Genomic DNA, 21,290 nt, shown 5'->3' with positions numbered 1-21,290 from the left:
TCCTACTTCAAAGTGCCTGCTCCATTCTTAGGCTATGCACTAAGTTCCTGTTTCCTGTTTAGGGACCTGTTGGGCTCTTAGCTCAGAGCACAGAGGAGAGCAAGTCCTGAGTGTACTGAATGGGCAATCAGCTCAGGTTACCAGCCCTATCTCCCTCCTCTAGGTTTCTATGATGAGTCATCAGTCAGAAATTTCCCAGGCTAGAGTGGGACTTTCCCCAAAGTCTTTTATTTACATTTGCGTTTTACATAGTATTTTCAACATTAAAAATAAACATGCAATATGTAACAAAAGAAGAGAGCCTCTATCACAGAAGCTTCTCTGCTTACTCTAACTTGCCCTGAAAAATAATCTCTTCTTGCCATCTATAGTGTATTTTATGCTGTCAGTTTTATTAACCTTTATTCTTAGTCTTATTACTTTATATTTTAAATGGCATAACTGTTGTTCAAGTTTTATATGCTGTCTTTTCTTTTTTAAGTAAATTACAAGCTCCTTTATCATCCCAGTGTATTTTTTCCAGATTCCTGTTTATTATATAATAGATATTAATACTACACTTTTCTTTTCTGGGACATTCTCTAGGCCAGTGTTTTTCAACCTTTTTTGGGCAAAGGCACACTTGTTTCATGAAAAAAATCACGAGGCACACCACCATTAGAAAATGTTAAAAAATTTAACTCTGTGCCTATATTGACTATATATAAAGTAATTCTCTTGAATAGGAATCAAATAAACACAAAGAAAGTATTTTATAATTACTTTATTATGAAATATTAAGTAAACAAAATAGTGAAAAATTATAAAATTCTTGTCTTGTCTGCACCTACGGCACACCAGGCAACATCTCACGGCACACTAGTGTGCCGCGGAACAGCGGTTGAAAAACGCTGCTCTAGGCCATGTGCTGAAATTCAGAAGGGGCACAATCAATACTTTTTTTGATAAGTAACTTGTTGAAAGCATTACCACAAAGGGATAAGTAATCCATTGTACAATATTTTATGTTAGTCTTAGTTTCAGAGATTGATATTTTCTTTTTGACCCCAAATCCTGATAGTGCATTGTACTCGAACTTTTTAGCTTTCTAGTACAATTTGTGTGTCATTAGTTAAAAAGCACTACCCTTGTATCTTTCTGCTTTTTTACTATTAAGTGATACAGAAAATTTAATAGGATACACCGTCATTTTACACTAAAAAATAATTCACATAAGTATTGCAACACATCATTTTTATCACACACACACAAAATGTTTCTTTTCCTGGGATCTTAGGCTATCACAAGCTGTTAAGTTGTCTAAAGTTTATTATAATTATTCATATAAAATAGTCATGAAAAATTTTTTATGTGTGCTTTGTTATCAAAATCTATTTGGGTTGAAATTAAATAATCTCTGCATGAAATTTTGAAAAGATATATTATTCATCTTCTATACCATCTAGAAAAATAATAGAAGAAAAGAATAACAGTTTTATAGAAAGAACTCTTACCTAGAAATAATTCATTCAACCCTTTTGTGCATAAAATTAGCAAGAAACAAAACAAAGTGATTTATAAACTGAGCAGTAGAGTATGTGACCATTAAATTTACATTTTCATATATATATATATATATATATATATATATAAACAATTACAGATGTTTACAATATAATTTCTAATGAAAAAGGTTAGTAACCATAAAAACAGTAAGGTTCTATTATAATGTGTGTTGTGTGTTTATGTGCATGTATCTGGAAGATGCACACACACACACACACACACACACACACAGATAAAAGCATAATGTAATGTATTTGCCATCTGGAATAAAAATCAGTATTTTACTTCTAATTACTTCATTATGTAACTTAACAACCCAACAGCATTTTGCTGTTGACAACTTCTGCAAGAAGTATGAACTACTTGCTTCTTGCAGAAGTCTCTTAACTACTAATTTCTTGGATCTCAGCTTCCTTATCTCTAAAGCGAGAAAAATCACAGTAACTTTAGACAGGCTTAACTAGGTATATATAAAGCACGCTAAAATACTGCAGCATTTAGATGGATTGCCATGGAATGTCTCAATGTTATTTATATTTGCTTTGCTATTTATATAACTGGAAGCATATCCCCTTTCATAATAATGGGATAGCTACCATCTGCTGGACATATAACTATATGGCCAGCACTTTACTATGTTATCTTATTTAATCTTCACCACAGCCCTGTGAGGGAATTTTATCCCTATTTCCCTCGTCGTGAACTGGGGGACACAGAGAGGTCAAGTGATTTGGCCAAGATCAAACAGCCAGTAAGTCACAGAGTAAGGACTTTATCCTTGATCTGTCAAATTCGTAAGTCCATGCTCTTTCTCCCGCAACATATGGCTCTGTGCTTAGCAAGAGGCTCTCCTCCTGATACAAACATTCAAAGTGTACAGTTGCCAAAAGATTAACTTCCTTTTAACAACTTGTCCATGGGAGAATGACAAAGAAAGACAAATAGTGGAAGAGCGAGGTAAAAGTTTATAATTTGTCAAGCACCCACTCTGAAAGTTCCTAAAGAAACGTACTGTCATGTTGAAGAGGCTACAAATATATATTATGAAAATCTTCAGTGTCCTGGATATCTTCCAAACCTTTCAAACACTTCCAGAATTTAAGTTATCTTTCCTCCCAACCTGATTCCTTTCCCATTATTCCCTAATGGTGACATCATTATTCATTCAATCATGCAAGCCGTGTTCCCCTTCCACTAACTAGCCACATCAAGTCACAGGAAGAATTGTGTTGACTTTGCCTGTGGTGTGTCTCTTGAATATGTCATCTTTTTCGTATTTCATCATCTCCACTTGAGTGTAAGCCTTCATCCTCTCTTACCCTAGATCATTACAGCGGACTCTTGAGTTTCCTTCCAAGTTGTATGTCATGCCACTATCAAAGTTACCTTTCTAGAAAACAGACTTGAGCTTTTTGTTTCCCTGCTAAAAAAAAATCTTTCCCATCTCACCATTCTCAGCCAATGGATCCTTTAACACGGCTTCCCGCGGAAGCCTCAGTGCTATTTCCAGCCTCATCTCCTATTTTCCAGTCCTGCACCCTACATCACTACATCCAACTGTGCACAGTTCCTCAAACACACTAAGTGTTCCCACACCCTTATTTAGATTGTGCATTGCCCGTGCAAATATACACATATATTTAGTAGAGCCTCACAAATCTGGTCATGTCGGGGCATAGCTGCTATTTTAAGAGTGTATTTAAAACATGAGTCTCTGTTCATTCAATGTTGAGCTTCTAACATTTATTTACTAGAGCCTTATGTACATAGCGAATGCTACCTTAGAAAGTTAATTCAGAAAATCCATTGATGAAATGGCATTTAGGTAACCAGTTGGAATAAGGAAGTAGAAGACTTTACAAAGATAAATGAAATTGGAAGAGCAAGTATGAAATGGATTAAGAAATCAAGAATGTCATGTTTGGATTTCAGTTATATCGAAAGCCTTGAGCTTTTAAAGGAGTTACTGATTCAAATCATTATTCTGCTTAGCAGTAGCCATTTTCATCCATTTGAATGTTGATTTTTACGAAACAAAATATTATTTTAAATGTTTACATTTTTTAGCCGAAACCGGTTTGGCTCAATGGATAGAGCATCGGCTTGGGGACTGAAAGGTCCCAGGTTCGATTCCGGTCAAGGGCATGTACCTTGGTTGCGGGCATATCCCCAGTAGGGGGTGTGCAAGAGGCAGCTGATCGATGACTTTCTCTCATCGATGTTTCTAACTCTATCTCTCTCCCTTCCTCTCTGTACAAAATCAATAAAATATATTAAAAAATAAATAAATAAAATAAATGTTTACATTTTTGTCCCCTCCCCGGGTGTTCTAGTGAATATTCTTTGTGTAATTAATTAATCCATTATGATTTATTTGTTTTTAGGCATTTTCTTTTATTGAAGGATTGATAAGCATAAAATTATTTGGCAAGTTTCTGCCAATAAAAAGTATAAGTCACAAATTACAGGACACTTACTAACATTCCTCTTTTTTTCAGCTTATGCACTGCAGTGACATTCTAAAGTTGGGCAACTAAATTAGAATTAGGTTTTGGATCCAATTCAAACTCAACTTTTTTAACTATTTCTGTTCTCTTTACCTCCTGGGCTTAATTTCTCTGTGTTTACATTATATGTAAATGTGTTTATCATTACTGTTTATTGATTACCACAGGAATCAGTTTGAAGCCTCCTAATTCTGGTGGAAATGTTTTTCTCAAAATAAACCCAGATCATATTGGGTTTTATCGTGTAAATTATGAAGCATCAACTTGGGACCAGATCATTACCAATCTTTCCTCCAACCACATGGTAAGAATAGCAATGACTGGGATTGTTTTACTTTTGTTCTAAGAACAGCATCTTAACACTTTGCTTTAAGAATCACATTTCTTACCTCTTTTTCTCCCTCTTCCCAGGGTTTTTCTTCTGCTGACCGTGCAAGTTTTATTGATGATGCTTTTGCCTTGGCAAGGTGGGTTTTTTTGAATGAGGTAGATCATTTAAAATACTGTAGATTTTGTCACAAATTTTTTTTATATATTTAAATTTAAATAAATAAAGATCTCTCTCTCCATATATATATATATATATATATATATATATATATATATATATGTGTGTGTGTGTGTGTATGTCTTTATTGATTTCAAAAAGGAAGAGAGAGAGATAGAAGCATCAATGATGAAAGTCATTGATCAGCTGCCTCCTGCTTGCCCCACACTGGGCATGTGCTCTGACCAGGAACTGAACCATGACCTCCTGGTTCATATGTCGACACTCAACCGTTGAGCCATGCTGAGTGTCACAAAGTTTTTTAATGAGTAACAACAAAATTAAAGAATGAATTTTAGTTTAAAATATCCAAAGCCACTATTTATAACATTACTGTTTTCTTTAACTTTTTTTTTTTGTAAAGTTCATATGATCCTCATAGCCAAAATACTGTTATTAGCCCTTAACACTAATGATGACGGTTGCAATAAAAATTTTACAATGGGCTTCAGCTCACTTATGCTGTTGACTTCGAGCAGAGTTTGTCTATATCAGTTCTTGAGCTAATTAGGAGTGACATTTGCAAATGCTTAAAAGTACACCTTCATAATTTAATTTAGTAAAAAGGCAAACAGTGTGTTTCATAAATTCATTTCTGTGAGCTGAATCCCGTTGTAAAATTTTTATTGCTACAGTCATCAAATCTTGTTCAGGTCATTGAGATAAGAAGAAAGAGGCACTGTGCTCTAGCATTGATCAGAATTAAGATATCACTAGAAATTATGATTTTTTTTTTTTTTTATGGCCTGAAGGTAATCTACATTTAAAAAATAACACAGATTGCAGTAATGGAGGAGGAGTAACCATAGTGACTCTGAGTGTGTTTTTTTTTTTGTTTTGTTTTGTTTTGTTTTTTTCCAGGTAGCCTCATTCCATTAATTCAACAGGTATTTGTTGAATTTGTGACACGTGTAGGAGCCAGGGACACAGCCCCGTATTTTCCGGCGTATAGGACAACCCCTTAATTTTTAGTTAAAACATAGGTTTAGCCCTATATTCGCTGTATAAGACTACCCCCACTTCAAAGAAAAGACTTACTTTGCCGTCAAGATCTGCAGGTAATTTTTGTGCAGTTTTGGTCTTTTGCCCCCAATTTTCGGTTGACTTTTTTTCGTTTCAAGGGTCGTCTTATACGCCGGAAAATACGGTAACTTGTTCTGCTGGCTATGTAGTGGCTTCATGCTAGATATGAGCAATGTAGCGAGAAGGAAGCCTTCAATGGCCCGATATATGTTGTATTTCCCCACAACGTATATTGCCATTGCTTAGTAACTGACCGTCTCACTCACCAAACTGGAACTATCATGAGAGTAAGCATCCAGATTATGGTCCCATTTACTTTATCCCTAGCTCCTGACTGTGACACACCATAGTGAATGTTCATTAAATATGAGCTGACTACCTGGCTGGAAGGATACCATAATAACACTAAAGGCATAGGCGCGTATGCTTACAGACTTTCTTGGTAGACTACTGGAAATCAGAAAATGTTCTTGACATTTTTATTTTTAGGATGTTTTTATTGTTGGCACTATTATAGGTGTCCCTATTTCCATCTCCCTTTTGCCTGCCTTCACCAGCCCTTGTCCCCCTTCTATCCAGCCTTCACCACATTGTTGTCTGTGTCTGTGGGTTATGTATACACTGAGTGGCCAGATTATTATGATCTCTGAACACATAATAATCTGGCAACTCAGTATATAGATTTATATATATATACTGCCTGCTGGTCGAACTCCTGGTTAAGGGGACAATTTGCATATTAGCCTTTTATTATATAGGATATACACTGTGTGGCCAGATTATTATGCATTCAGATATCATAATAATCTGGCCACTCAGTGTATATGTTCTTTGCCTAATCCCTACACCTTCTTTTTTCCAGTTCTCTCCCCACTTTCCTCTGACAGCTGTCAGTATGTTCTATGTTCCCATGCCTCCATTTTTATTTTGTTCATTAGATTCTACATATAAGTGAGATCATGTGGTATTTGCCTTTCTCTGATAGGCTTAATTCACCTAGCATAATGTTCTCCAAGTCCATCTATGCTGTCTCAAAGAGATCATTTTTATAGCTGCATAGTATTCCATTGTGTAAATATACCACAGCTTTTTACTCATTTACTATACTCATCTACTACACTAATAAAAGAATAAGATTCAAATTAACCATACCTTTGTGATGCCCACCAGCCAATCAAAAGTGAGTATGTAAATTAACCCAACAGAGATGGTGGGTTAATTTGCATATGCAGGCACCAAGTAGCGGGGGCTGCTCTGGGCTTTGGTCAGAGTGGGAAGGTGAAAAGGTGGCTCCAGGCTCAAGTGAAAAGGTCGCTCCAGTGGAGTGAAGGTGGTGCCAGCAGCCAGGGGAATGAAGGCCCATTCTTGCATGAATTTTTGTGCATTGGGGTTCTTGTTGTAAATAATGCTGCTATAAACTTAGGGGTGCATATATTCTTTTGAATTGCTGTTTTGAGATTTTTTTTGACATATTCCCAGAAGTGGAATCTCTGGGCCAAAAGGCATTTCCATTTTTTATTTTTTTGAAGGAACTCTTACTATTTTCCACAGTGGCTACACTAGTCTGCTTTCCTATCAACAATGCACATCCTCACCAGCAGTGGTTTGCTGATTTATTGATGGTAGCCATTACGGTTGGTATGAAGTGATATCTCATTGTAGTTTTAATTTGCATCTCTCTGATGATTAGTGACATTGAGCATCTTTTCATATGTCTATTGGCCACCTGTCCTTTTTCTTGACATTTTTAAGGAGGAACATTATAGGGTTAAACAAGTTCTTGAGCCAGATTAAAATCCTGCTTCTATATAATCTTGAGTAAGTTTCTTAACCTCTCTCTGGCTCAATTCCCTTATTATCAAAATGAAGATGACTTTATAAAACTCTTAGGAATAAATAAGAAAATGCACATCAAGCAATGAAAACATTGCAGACCTTTAAGGCGTGTCACGAGTGCTCAATACATTGTAAAAATACATCCACCATTGATCAGTAGCAACCAAGAAGCATTTATTTAGAAAAGCTCTTTTGAATTTGTAGTGTAGATTCCTTTTGTAGGTAATAGACATTATAATCCCCTACAGTGAATCTCCAAGTTTAATCTCCTGAATGTATAACAAATTAATTACAGTAGTTGGCCCTTATTCAAGATGAGATTTTTGCTTTTCACAGTTTTAGTTACTTGTGATCAACTGGAGTCTGACACATAACTTTTATTACAGTATATTGTTATAATTTTTCTATTTTATTAGTAGTTGCTGTTAATCTCTTACTGTGCCTAATTTATAAATTAAACTTTATCACAGGCATGTGCATATAGGAAAATACAACATACACACATATAGAATATATCCTCTATGGAAAAGGGGGAACTATATTGTATATTCATTATAATACAATTTGTCAGTCACTCATTTAATAAATATCTATTGAGCACCTACTCTGTACCAAGCACTGAGTAGACCTGGGAAATTAAGTGATGAAAGAAGATGATCAATATTTTAAAACATAATAAAACTATTTAGATTTTTCCCCTCAGGAAAACTATCCAGTAATACATAATGATCTATTACAAAGCTTAGCATCTTTGCTGTTAAACAATACACAGAGATTGTACTGCCTTTATGGCTTAATTCCCATCACAACACAACACACACAGTTCTTTTAGCTTTAAGGAGCGAAAGCCTCTTGAGCAGTTTTTTCAACCGTGTGCAAAGCCGGTAACTCACACAAGTGAGAGACTTTCTCACGTTTGCTCAGCTCCTTTGCCATGCCCCATAACATTTTGAAGAGCTTCAGAAAGAAAGAGAGTGAAACACACTTGAAAAACAAAAACTATCAAGAATCACACAATAACCAGTCCAGAAAACACCTGAGTTATAACCTCAGCTATTGAACTATTGTCCAATTTCCTTCTGCAAAACAGGACTCAGAGAGGGACAGACTGCACCAGTTTTATTAGTGATGGCTCCAGACCAGTCTGAAATGTGAGGCAGGAAAATGAAGGAGAAATGTGTATTTAGACAGATAAGTGCCTGTGATGGGACTAGAATTTATGCAGATCTATTCAGATGTTCAAAAAGAAATCTAACTATCATGTTTCATAAGCAGGACTGAAAGGATGCTTCTAGCAAATACATGTATTCTTGATTCCCTTGTCTCCAGATTTGAGGAGCTAGTACTCTGACTGCCCTACATGGAATATCTAGCTGGACACATTAGTTGAGATAGGGAGTAAAAATTCATCCAGTCATTTTGAGTCTCCCAAACAGGCTCAGTTCATCATACCCCCAGCCCAATGAAAGCATCAACATTTTCAACTTCATCTAAAGTTATTTCCAGCTCCCCAGGAACAGTGTGCTTGATCTCCACTCCATTTTCCTGTGTGAAGTTCCTACTTCTCATTATGCTACCTCTGGTTCCTCCAGCATCGAGACAAGGAGAGCAGGTGAAGGGAGGAACACCCCTAACATGCAGCCTGCTTTTGCTCCTCTGAACCTTGTGGCATTTAACACTGACTCTTCTCCTTGCGGATTCACCCGTTCCATGGCCACGGGCGCTTCTCCTGCAGTTACCTTGAGGGGCAGGTGAACATCGCTGACCCACTCTGGTCCATAGCAAGTATTCATCCATCCTTTGCCCTGACAAAGTCTGAAAGTACAGGCCACCCGTGCAGTCCCATCTCTTCACTCTGAGATCAGTGTACTAGCCAGACACGGCCTCTCATCCTATAGATTTCTCGGGGTGTAAGACAGCAGACCACTATGCCTCCAAGCTTTAGGATACACCTATAAAATTATTCAGGTGTTCCCATTAAAGGCCCCATTTCCTAGGCTTGATGTGAAGGGACAGCCTCAGTACACTGACAGCACTCCCAAAAGCCCTCTTCTACAATGTCACTCTCTACCACTTAGCCACTCCAACCTCTTCATTAGGATGGTGGTGTGTTATTAGCAAAGGGTCCCAAAACCCATTCCTGGCCATTATAGCTCCAGTTTGGTGGACCTGCATCTTACTTTGGAGTATAGGCCAAAGGGCCTAGGTTTGGGGCCTTGCCAAAACTGAGACAGAAAAATATCCTTTGTTGTACAGCTGTTGCAGTAGGTTGTTGTTTTTTGTTTTTTGTTTTTCTTTTCAATAGCTTATGCTGTGCTCTGCAACCCACTGTGTGCTAAAGCCAGGGGATGGGTCAAGACTAACATAAAGGAAAGCAGGTGGTGGGCTAATAAACCCATAAGTGGGAGTAGGAGCTTCTGGGTGAGGAGAGAATGGCACAGAAGACAGCCTAACATAGCACCTAAACCACTGATGAGAAAGAAAGCAGCCATGACTGGAATTTAAGGACCAGTGGCTCCAATGATAGGGAAAGTGAAGGAAGGCCAGGTTAACAAATCAAAACCTCCAGGTGAACATCAACCATGTCAAGATGACCAGCTTTGCCATTTTATTTTAATTATTTTTAAAATATATTTTTATTGATTTCAGAGAGGAAGGGAGAGGAATAGAGAGAGAGAAACATCAATGAGATAGAAACAGTGATCTGCTACCTCCTGAATGCTCCACACTGGGGATTGCGCTTAAAACCTAGGGGTCTAGTTGATAGTAAACAGACTATTTTAAGCCAGAAATCTGAATTTAATTGGCAACTTAATGTCAAGAGACCAGATACATGGGAACTTTCCAAAACTCTCCACACCACCTGAAGGCTCATGAATGTGAGTCAGTTCCATCCACTGAGGCACCTCTCTCAATGGTTCTACTGCCTCAACAAGAGCCATGTTTACCAAGACACCATGCTACACTTTTTATTTAGCCTCATTATTGATAAATGTATATAAAAAAAGAGATGCCTTATGGAAGTATAAATGTACTTGAAATGTTTTAAGCATTCATGATTTGTTAGTACTATTATTCAGGTTTCCTCATCATTTCAAATTCAAATCATTTCAATAAGATACATTTATAATAGTGTATTAATATTTGGCTATTATATTTAGCTTCTGAAACTAAAATTTAAAAGTTTTTATTTACCAATATTAACCACATAGCTAAGTGGCTTTTGTTTTATCTGAAATTTTGCCACAGGGATTTTTTTTAAAATATATAATATGAATGTTCTATCTTCTCCTTTACTAGTGGGTGTTTGAAAATATATCACTGTGAGCAAATATCTTTGATTAGGCTTTAACCATACATGCATTTTATTAAACATGTAATAAGAAGATTCTCGTTCATATTGAATTCTATAGTTCCCATATTAGTTCTTTCAGTTAAACGGAAACTAATTTATCTTTTAATTAACCTTTTTGTTTTTCATTCCTTAGAGCTCAACTTCTAGATTATGGGGTGGCTCTGAACTTGACCAAGTATCTCAAAACGGAAAATGAATTTTTACCATGGCAGAGAGTTATTTCAGCTGTATCCTATATCATTAGCATGTTTGAAGATGATAAAGAGCTATACCCTGACATTGAGGTGATGTTAATGGCATTCCTTATGAAAGTAAATGTTTAGTCATTAGGTGACAAGAGCATATCTTTCTTGCCAAGTGAAATAAAAGGAAAGTACAATGACTTGACTAGTCAAAGCAAAAATATGCTGTTTACTTTTTCAACTTAAAATGTATCAATATTTCTGGTTCAATATACCCCTTAAAGGTATATTTTAGTGTTATAAGGAATTCAATAATTAATACTTCATTTAAAATAGGCAACATTTTAAACCATAGGTACTAACTAGATCCTATTTTTACTGTATTCATTTAGGTCAAAATGAATTCATTCTTCCCAAAATATAACATTATATTTCTGCTGTTATTTCTTTTTTTTTTTTAATATTATTTATTGATTTTGTACAGCGAGGAAGGGAGAGAGATAGAGAGTTAGAAACATCGATGAGAGAGAGTCATCGATCAGCTGCCTCCAGCACACCCCCCACCGGGGGTATGCCCGCAACCAAGGTACATGCCCTTGACCGGAATCGAACCCGGGACCTTTCAATCCCCAAGCCGACGCTCTATCCATTGAGCCAAACCGGTTTCGGCTCTGCTGTTATTTCCATATTGAGATTTTATTATGAGACTAGAGGCTCAGTGCATGAATTCATGCATGGATGGAATCCAGCCAGCCTGGCCCCAATCAGGGTGAATTAGGGTTGGGCCTGTCAGGAGGAAGAGATGGCGGGAGGAAGATATGGCGGAAAATTTGCTGGCCAGCCCACCGGATAGGGCTGACAGGGCCAGGTCAGCTGGGGGGAGGGGCGAAGGGCTATTGGCCAATTGGAGTGAGAGAAGCCAATGAGGGGTGGGGCCAACTGGGAGAAGGGGCATAGGAGATTGGCCAACTTGCCCCATCCTCCAATCAGGCCAGTTCACAGGCTGCAGTGGGTATCATAGTGACTGGTCATTCTAGTCATTCTGTGTTCTGGTCACTGACTTTTTACATATATAGATAGTCATCATTACAAATGATGTAGCACTTTGGCAAGACACTTGTAATTTTAAACAAATTCTGGATTTGAATGTCTGGTTCTTCCACTTAGTAAATAAAATAACTTGGACAAATGATTTAATATTTGAGTCTTAAATTTTCTTTGTACAGTAAGAATGTCAGCACTTGACTGCCTATGGTAATGGGATGAAGATTATGTTATATAAATGTCCTCTGTAAATCCAAAGGCAATATACAAATGTTGAAATAATTTTATTATTTCATCAGTACTTGAACAAGTATGTCAAGTGTTATTCTATTTCACAAGAAGTGGAAGCTAAGAGAGGCTTACCCAAAGTTGGATAAAACACTAGAGAATGTTTGGGATGTACTTTTCCTGAAGCAATATTGCAATGTGATAAAGAACGGAAAGCACCCCTTCCTAGTGACAGGCCCAATGTTCTCTGAACTAGTAGAAAAAAAGGTTATGATGGTGGTGTGTGTGGGGGGGGGGGGGGGGTGACTGTAGTTTATAATAGTTGAAAGACTGTTGATAAATAATGAATTGTTACTCATGGTACATGGTGCTTTTATTTCAGGAATACTTCCGAGGCCAAGTGAAGCCGGTTGCAGATCATCTGACATGGAATGACACTGGAGACCACCTCACAAAGTTATTTTTTACATTTTTTAAACTAACATCCATTCAGTATCTGTTTGCATGTTCTAAAATGTGTAGAAAAGTACTCAAGGCCCAGCTTTGTGTGTGTTTGTTTTCTAAGGTTACTCCGCACCTCTGTGTTAGGGTTCGCATGCAAGATGGGAGACCAAGAAGCCTTGGGCAACGCTTCCCAGTTATTTCAGCAGTGGCTCACTGGGACTGTGAGGTGACTATTCACCATGTGTTCATTTCCAGAAGACTTTAAACTTCACAATGAAAAATGGAAATTTCTGAAACACTGTTTATTCTTCTAGCATTCCTGTAAATCTCAGGCTTCTGGTCTATCGTTATGGGATGCAGAACTCTGGCAATGAGTCTTCATGGAACTACACACTTGAACAATATCAGAAAACTCCATTAGCTCAAGAAAAAGAAAAGCTGCTGTATGCATTAGCATCAATCAAGGATGTTACTATTCTGTCAAGGTAAATTAGAATTTTTTTTTATTTTTTTTTTTACTTTTAGGAATTGTGTTTTTTGGTTTATGCATCCCAGTCTCTTATAGATGCTATTAAAGTATGTTTCCAAGAAAATCTATCAACAGTCATTTTCCCTGCAAGAAATAAACTATTTGTGTAATAGTGGCTTACATAGTAAAGAAATGTCATCTCATATGAAAAAGTTCTAGAGGAAGACAGTTTTCACCGAGGACTTAGGCTCTTTCCCTTTTTGTTTTGTCATTCTCAACCTGTTGGATGTCTAACGACTTTCAGAGTTCCAAACATTTTGTCTTCATAGATATATGTTCAATGGAAGAAAGGAGCAAAAGAGTTTCCCCTGTCTTTTATATTAAGAGGTCTGTTATCTCCACTTCCCCCTCCTTATCCAGAACTGGGCCATTCTTGATCATTCTGAGTCATACTCTGGGTCTACCACATAATCATTTTGGAGTAGGATGAATTTGAATTTTTTAGACTGATTTGGGTCAATGGTGATACTCTGGGACTGGGGAAGGAATCTAGTTTGTCTATAGTCAAGAACAAGCCCAGAACAAAACCAGTTTCTATCAGCAGAGGAGGAGAGTCTGCCACAATATGCATATACACAAATAAAATATTTACATTTCACTCAAAATGTATAAAGATTTCTTGAAGCTTATCTATGAATCTTCTACTCCACACCTGTGCCACAAGCCAACTGACTTCTGCCTTAATTCATTTTTTTTGCTTAGTTATTATTTCTTAGTTACTTCATTCATTTAATTGAATCATTTTTTAATATATTTTTTTATTGATTTCAGAGAGGAAGGGAAAGGGAGAGAGATAGAAACATCAGTGATGAGAAAGAATCATTGATAGGCTGCTTCCTGCACACCCCCTACTGGGAATCAAGCCTGCAACCTGGGCATGTGCCCTTGACCGGAATCAAACCTGGGACTTTTCAGTCTGAAGTCTGACACTCTATAGAGCCAAATCAGCTAGAGTCGTTAAACCAAGTCTTTTGATGTCCTTTTTATGTATAGGTATATAGAGAGTGGGGCTAAAAATGAATAAGATTATATCTACCCTCGAGGTTTATGGGAGAGGCAGAATATAAGTGATAAATTACCACACAATAACCAATTTGTAAGAACTACCAGAAACTGTTTTTACCTGGCAGGACCAATCATACACATTCAACAATACGCTATTATAAAGCAGTCATTTCTCCTGCTCACTGCTCTAAATAGTCCACCAAGAACTTGATCATCTTGACAGTCAACAGAACATCATATTGATCCATTACTTGAATGTCATTGTACTGATTGTATCTGATGAGAAAATTAGCAAGTACTTAGATGCCTTACTAAGGGTCTTATGAATTAGAAGATAAAAGATATATTGCATAAACATTCAGGGGCCCTCGTCCAGTGCAGTTTCTGGAAGTTCAACGGTTTACAGCATGTTGAGATATTCCCTTTAGATACAACCATGACATAAATTTAATAAAAATCTATTGGTTTGGTCACTTAACCTATTGATTTGGACTTATTTGCATTATACTATAATTATAGCAAACCAATCTAACCACATAGGTTATATTAGGAATATGTTTCATACATTCTATAAAAGAACTAATAAGGCAACTTGTATCCCGCAGAGAATCCTATATAATGAAAAGCTAATATGCTAATTAGACCAAACAGCAGAACGACCTTCCAGACAAAGCTGGGCCTGTGAGGTCTGAGCCCTTTGCACGAATTTTGTGCATCAGGCCTCTGGTTAGACTATAAATCCTTTCTCTTAACTTACTGGCTTCTTTTTAATACTTGTAAGTGGATAAAGTGTTTCTATTCAATAGATCCAGTTATTGTTTTTTATTTTTGTTACTTATTTATTGGGTTGGCATTAGTTAATAAAATTATATAGGTTTCAAGTGTACATCATCTGTATATTTCATTGTGTACCCACCACCCAAAGTCCAATCTTCTTTTGTCACCATATATTTGGCCCACTTTACCTTTTACAACCCTTCCTCAGCCTGTTAGCCCTCTGGTCACCATCATACTGTTGTCTGTGTTTATGAGTTTTTGTCTGATTTGTTTGTTCATTTGTTGCTTTCAGTTTTATATCCAACATATAAGTGAAATCATATGGTTCTTGTTTTTTTCTATCTCAGTTATTTCACTTAGCATGATATTCTTAAAATTTTATTCATGATGCCAAGACCGGTTTGGTTCAGTGGATAGAGTGTCCACCTGTGGACAGGAAGGTCCCAGGTTTGATTCCAGTCAAGGGCATGTACATTGGTTGCAGGTAGCTGATCGATGATTCTCTCTCATCGATGTTTCTAACTTTCTATCCCTCTCTCTTTCTCTTTGTAAAAAATAAATAAAATATGTTTTTTAAAAAAAGAGTAGTAAAATAAATGATTTATTCATTTTGTCACAAATAATTAATAGTTAAAATTGTGTTTTTATATTGTTTTTAATACTTTCAAAATAATTCAAGTTTTAATGTTTCTGTAGCTTACATTTCACTAGTCCTCAAAAATCATGGGTTGGGTTGTGTTTGTTTTTTTTAAACAAACAGTTAAATATTTTAGAAAATTTTAAGTTGTGTTTTCTTATTTGTCATATTTAATTAAGTTTGTTGCTTAGTGCCTCAAGAATTGAATTACAGGAACGAACGCTATGTTCTATTGGAATTCAGCTAAGGGTGAACATTAAAAGTTCATTTTGAATTTTTGGCTTCTCTTAGGTATTTGGACTTGCTCAAGGACTCAAACCTTATTAAAAGTCAGGATGTGTTTACGGTCATCCGATATATCTCATATAACAGCTATGGGAAGAGCATGGCCTGGAATTGGATACAGCTCAACTGGGAATATCTAGTCAACAGGTGGGATGATCAGATAATGTTTTGTTGTTAGATACTACCTACAGTTCTTTTTCTCTTTACTGTACTTCCTCTGACAGCTATACAATATCTAAAATAGCATATCACCAGAGGTAATGGATCATGGATTTTTCTCCTTCCAGGGAAGCAATATACTAATTAATTTTCAGCATAATTTCTTTTGGAAAAATATTGTTTCCATTGGATCTATAGAATTCTAAAATCTGAAGAGAAGCCTAAATCACATTATTTTTAGTTTGGTAAAAACAAGTTAATATAATTCTGTCTGTTATGATAGCACTTAGCATAATGCCAGGCACATACTTAGTTCTCAATGAATATTTAATGAAAACTAAAAAAGAACTATTGGACCTGGGTTCACATTGAGCCCTATATCTTACTGAGCATATATTACTGATAGCTTTTATCTTCCTTGACCAGATAACTAAACTTTAGGTATTTTGAAAAGTTCTTAAGAAGAAACTGCTTCCCAGGCATTAGGAGTTTTAAAATGTAAAATAGCAAATTTACTAAAGAGATTTCCCCCCCAAAAGAAATATTACTATTCCTCTAAATGTAATGCTTATGTCCATTAAAAATATATTTCTTTTGCAGAGTATAAAATAGAATATAGATTATGTATCCCAAGCAAATATAAAAACATTGACCAAAAGAACTTCACTGTCTATAATTCCCACACCAGGAAATAGCCTCTCTTATCCCCTTCTAATCTCATCTGTCTTTCCCTCAGCACTGCCTAATTGACTGCCTTATCAGAAATATTAACTACGATGATAACTCGTATTTGTATTCTCTTTCCTACACTACAATTCACCAGAGTGCCATTAGAATGATTCAAATTTCTTATTCTTCTAAGATCCAGATTAAATCTCTAGCTCTCAACCAAGATAATATACATTGCTTTTTACCTATTTGTGATAATATTTTGCCTTTTCTATTGCAATGATTGATTGTGATAGTTCATCCATCTCTATGAAGATCGATTGATGCATGAGCATGCATACATGATGCTTTATCTGTTTATAATCCTATATAATAAAAGCCTAATATGCTAATAGTTCGTTCAACCATTTGACTGGTCACTATGATGTGCACTGACCACCAGGGGGCAGATGCTCTGACCAGTAGGTTAGCTTGCTGCTGGGTTCTGCTAATCGGGGACTGGGTGAAATGGGTGGGCCAGACACGTCCTGGAGCCCTCCTGTGGTCCCTTCCTGGCCCTGATCATGCACCAGTAGAGTCCCTTGGCCTGGCCTGTGCCCTCTTGCAACCCAGGATCCCTCAGAGGATGTCAGAGAGACAGTATCAGCCCAATCCCCACAGGCCAGGTTAAGGGACCCCACTGGTGCACAAATCTGTGTGCTGAGCCTCTAGTTGTTTCAATAAAATACTTGATTTAGAATTAATAAATCTATCTATTCAGAACATGTTACCTGGGGTATCATTTCATATTATGCAATATAATACCTTCCATTTTGGAAGGTATATGCCTACTGACAACTACTGTATATATTATTTTAATTGAAAGACCTATAAAACTTTTTTTTTGGTATATGCTGCAAGAAACCTATGTAGATAAAGAATAATGCTTACTTTTGAATTATTGTGAAAAAATAAGTAAATAATGTTCATTTTGCAAATTGTTCATTAAGTAAAGTATTTCTCAAGGCCTATTTAAACAGCTCTGTGTAATTTATTTCAAATAATGCATTTTTCATTTTTAAAAATTAGTTCATTGCTATTCCTCTTTAAAAATTGAGAAGTAGAAAAAAACAGGTGTTGTCCTAGCCAGTTTTGCTCAGTGGATAGAGCGTGGGTCTGCATATGTAAGGGTCCCGAGTTTCAATTCCAGTCAAGGGCACATGCCTGGGTTGTGGGCTCCATCCCTAGTAAGAAGCGTGCAGGAAGTAGTCAATCAATGATTCTCTCTCATCATTGATGGTTTTGTCTCTTTCTCCCTCTCCCTTCCTCTCTGAAAAAAAAAAAAAAAAAAAATTTAAAAAACAAAACACAACTCTTCAAAAGTGATAATACCATGAAAGCTGAAAAACAAACATCAAAAATAAAATAGATGAGAGAATCATTCATATTAAAAGGAAACTGAGTAATATGAAAAAAAACCCAAAAATAAAGTCAAGTATTACCTTGCAATAAAAGTCATAAACAAACAAACAAACAAACAAAATCCTACAGGCACAAGTCCAGAAAAAAAGGTCATAAACATCTGATCTTAAAAGAAATTTATGAGACATGATACTGAATTTTTTTCAAGAAAATTAATTGATAAACCATTTCTAGTGCTAGACCAAAAATCCTCACCTAAGGCTTTTTAGTATTTCCTCATAGTCTAGTGATCTAATTCTCATTGGGTATTATTTCAAATAGCCAATTGCATAAAATTATATAATAACCACATGCTGGACACACACAGAATGCCCAATATTAATTATGGCTAGTTTGAATAAATAAATATCCCATTAATACTGAATATGACAAATTAAACATAAATTAGCCAAGTTTTATCCAACTATTTCTAAACTCTTGAACATTTTTCAGACTTCAAAATGAGTGGATTTACTGCCTCCATTTTATGAGCAATTTATTGTCATTCTAAAATTAATAAGCTGGTTTTTTATAAATTTTTTGTCAGGTGATTTTTATGACAATTGATGGCCACACCACTAATGTTCTTTCCAGACTTAACCACAAAATTCCAAAGATTCTCAGAATTTATTCTTTGTTTTTTTTATTTATTTCACTAAACTCTTAGATGAAACTGTGAAGTTGGGTGAACGCAATAAATTAGTAGTTTAGTATGAAAAAGCATGGTTTTAATTTATGACTATAGCTGAAATGTTAAGTCAATGGAATATGACTAAAGCCACTTAAACACTATTTCACAAGCAAAATAATAATTTAATAAAAGTTTCGTGTGTATCAAAATCATTTATTTTGAGAAATAACAATACTTTGGTAAATATTAAGTCTAAGAAGATTATTTTTATATAATTATATTTCAAAATATTTAAGATATAATTAAATTCTTATTTTAGTTTTAAAAGTAATCAATATAATAAATATATAGCATATTTCTCCTTAAATGCTACACTTTATGTGGTACTGGTTTTGGGAATGAACATATTTTGTTCTTATACTTCTAATATTTATACAGGTAGTTAGTTTTTATTCAATCCATTCATTATTAATCCCCAAATATATCCTTTAATTTTTAGCTTTGAAGAACAAAATACAACAAATCTTACAGAAATTATGGAAGGTTACTAATAATATGTTTTCTTACCTGTAATTAGCAGACTTTCTTTTTATCTGTAGGATATCATGATAGCAACTTTCCTTTCTTAAATCTATTTATCTATTTATTTATTTATATTTATTATTTATTTATTTATTGTTGGCACTATTATAGATGCCCCCTATTTTTCTCCACATTATCCACCTCCACCCAGTCCCAGCCTCCCCCTCCCTCTATCCTTTACCACACTGGTGTCTGTGTCCATGGGCTATGTTTATATATTTTTGGTTTATATAATTTATATAATTATGCTTATATAATTTCTTCACCTTCTTTCATCCAGTACTCCATCTTCCTAAGTCCCTATTTTCTTGTTATGAGTATAAGTTGTTTTGTACAAGATACAGATAAGCAAAAACCTCCCATAATTCTACCACCCTGTTGTCACACTAAAATTTTACTAAGATTTTTTTCCTTGGGCCATTTTTTATGGCTGTTTGTTTATTTATTTATTTACAGAAATGGAATCGTATTATAGATACTAGAGACCCTGTGCATAAAATTCATGCACAAGGGAGAAGGGTGTCCCTCAGCCTGGCCTTCACTCTCTCCAATCTGGGACCCCTCAGGGGATGTCCGACTGCTGTATTAGGCCTGATCCCACAGGAATCAGGCCTAAACTAGTAGTTGGACATCCCTCTTGCAATCCAGGACCACTGGCTCCTAACCACTCACCTGCCTCCCTGCCTGATCACTCCTTGCTCCCCTGCCTGCCTGATCGCCCCTAACCACTCTGCCTGCCTGATCGCTCCTAACCATTTTGCCTGCCTGCCTAATCACCTCTAACCACCTCTGCCTGCCTACCTGATCATCCCTACTGCTTGCTGGGGCGGGGAGGGGGAGAGGGGGGCAGAACCAGCCTGGTGAGGGGCCATCTGCCTACCTGATTGCCCCTAACCACTTCTGCCTCAGCCCCCGCCACCATGGCTTTGTTCAGATGGATGTCAGGAGGAATGTCTGGAAGAAGTCCAGTCTAATTAGCATATCATCCTTTTATTAATATAGATAGCTTTATAAGATGTCTTTCCATGTCTTTAAGTATGATTTTTCAATGTTATTTTTAATATTCAATTATATTTTAAATAGAGGCCAGATGCATGAAATCCATGCAAGAGTAGGCATTCCTTCACCCAGCTGCTGACACCAGCTACCCTCTGGTGAACGGGATCCAGGCTTCCTTCGCAGCCCCAACTTTGTCCGGAAAGTCGTCTGGAAGGATGTCCGGTTTAGTTAGCATAATACACTTTTATTATTATGGATGTTCAGGTACATCTTATTAATAGTTTATTTAGCCCATCTCCAGCTGTTGGATAACAGGATGTTCTAAACTTTCCAGTATATAAATAACTAGAGGCCAGGTGCATGAAATTCATGCATGGAGGGGTATCCCTCAACCCAACCTGCACCTCACCTGCCTTCCTTCCTGATTGTCCCTAACAGCTTCTGCCTGCCAGCCTGATCATCCCCTGCCAGCCTGATTGATGCCAAACTGCTCCCCTGCCAGCCTGTTTTCCCCTAACTGTCCTCCCCTGCAGGCCTGGATTCCCCCCAACTGCCCTCACTTACAGGCCTGGTCCCTCCCAACTGCCCTCCCCTGCTGGCCATCTTGTGTGTTGTAGCCTTGAGTGGAGGCCTGGGCTGGCCAGGGTGTGCAGGAAGCTTGGCTTCCTCCTTTGCCTGGGAAAGCCAAGCCTCCTGTTCGCTCGGTGGCCACAGCCATTTTGGTTGGGTTAATTTGCATACTCGCTCCTGATTGGCTGGTGGGCGTGGCTTGTGGTTGTGGCTGAGGTATGATCAATTCGCCTATTACTCTTTTATTAAATAGGATATTTTGATGGACATCTTTGAAACGGAATCTTTTTAATTTT

At 36.6% G+C, this 21,290-nt stretch overlaps 1 protein-coding gene across 1 annotated transcript in view; it reads left to right on the top strand.

Moving 5' to 3' along the window:
• Positions 1-21,290, top strand: part of LOC118702706 (glutamyl aminopeptidase) — a 78,688-nt gene that overhangs the window by 52,748 nt on the left and 4,650 nt on the right. Inside the window, exons 12-18 of the mRNA XM_036408940.2 lie at positions 4,220-4,356; positions 4,464-4,519; positions 10,947-11,097; positions 12,650-12,723; positions 12,833-12,937; positions 13,026-13,196; positions 15,951-16,091. Coding sequence (XP_036264833.1) covers positions 4,220-4,356; positions 4,464-4,519; positions 10,947-11,097; positions 12,650-12,723; positions 12,833-12,937; positions 13,026-13,196; positions 15,951-16,091 — 835 coding nt within the window. The remainder of the gene's footprint in view (positions 1-4,219; positions 4,357-4,463; positions 4,520-10,946; positions 11,098-12,649; positions 12,724-12,832; positions 12,938-13,025; positions 13,197-15,950; positions 16,092-21,290) is intronic.

Source organism: Pipistrellus kuhlii, unplaced genomic scaffold (assembly GCF_014108245.1).
Source record: "Pipistrellus kuhlii isolate mPipKuh1 unplaced genomic scaffold, mPipKuh1.p scaffold_m20_p_1, whole genome shotgun sequence".
NCBI classification, from domain to species: domain Eukaryota; kingdom Metazoa; phylum Chordata; class Mammalia; order Chiroptera; family Vespertilionidae; genus Pipistrellus; species Pipistrellus kuhlii.
The sequence above is the reverse complement of the archived record's forward strand: the minus strand, read 5'-3'. Positions and strand labels throughout refer to the sequence as shown.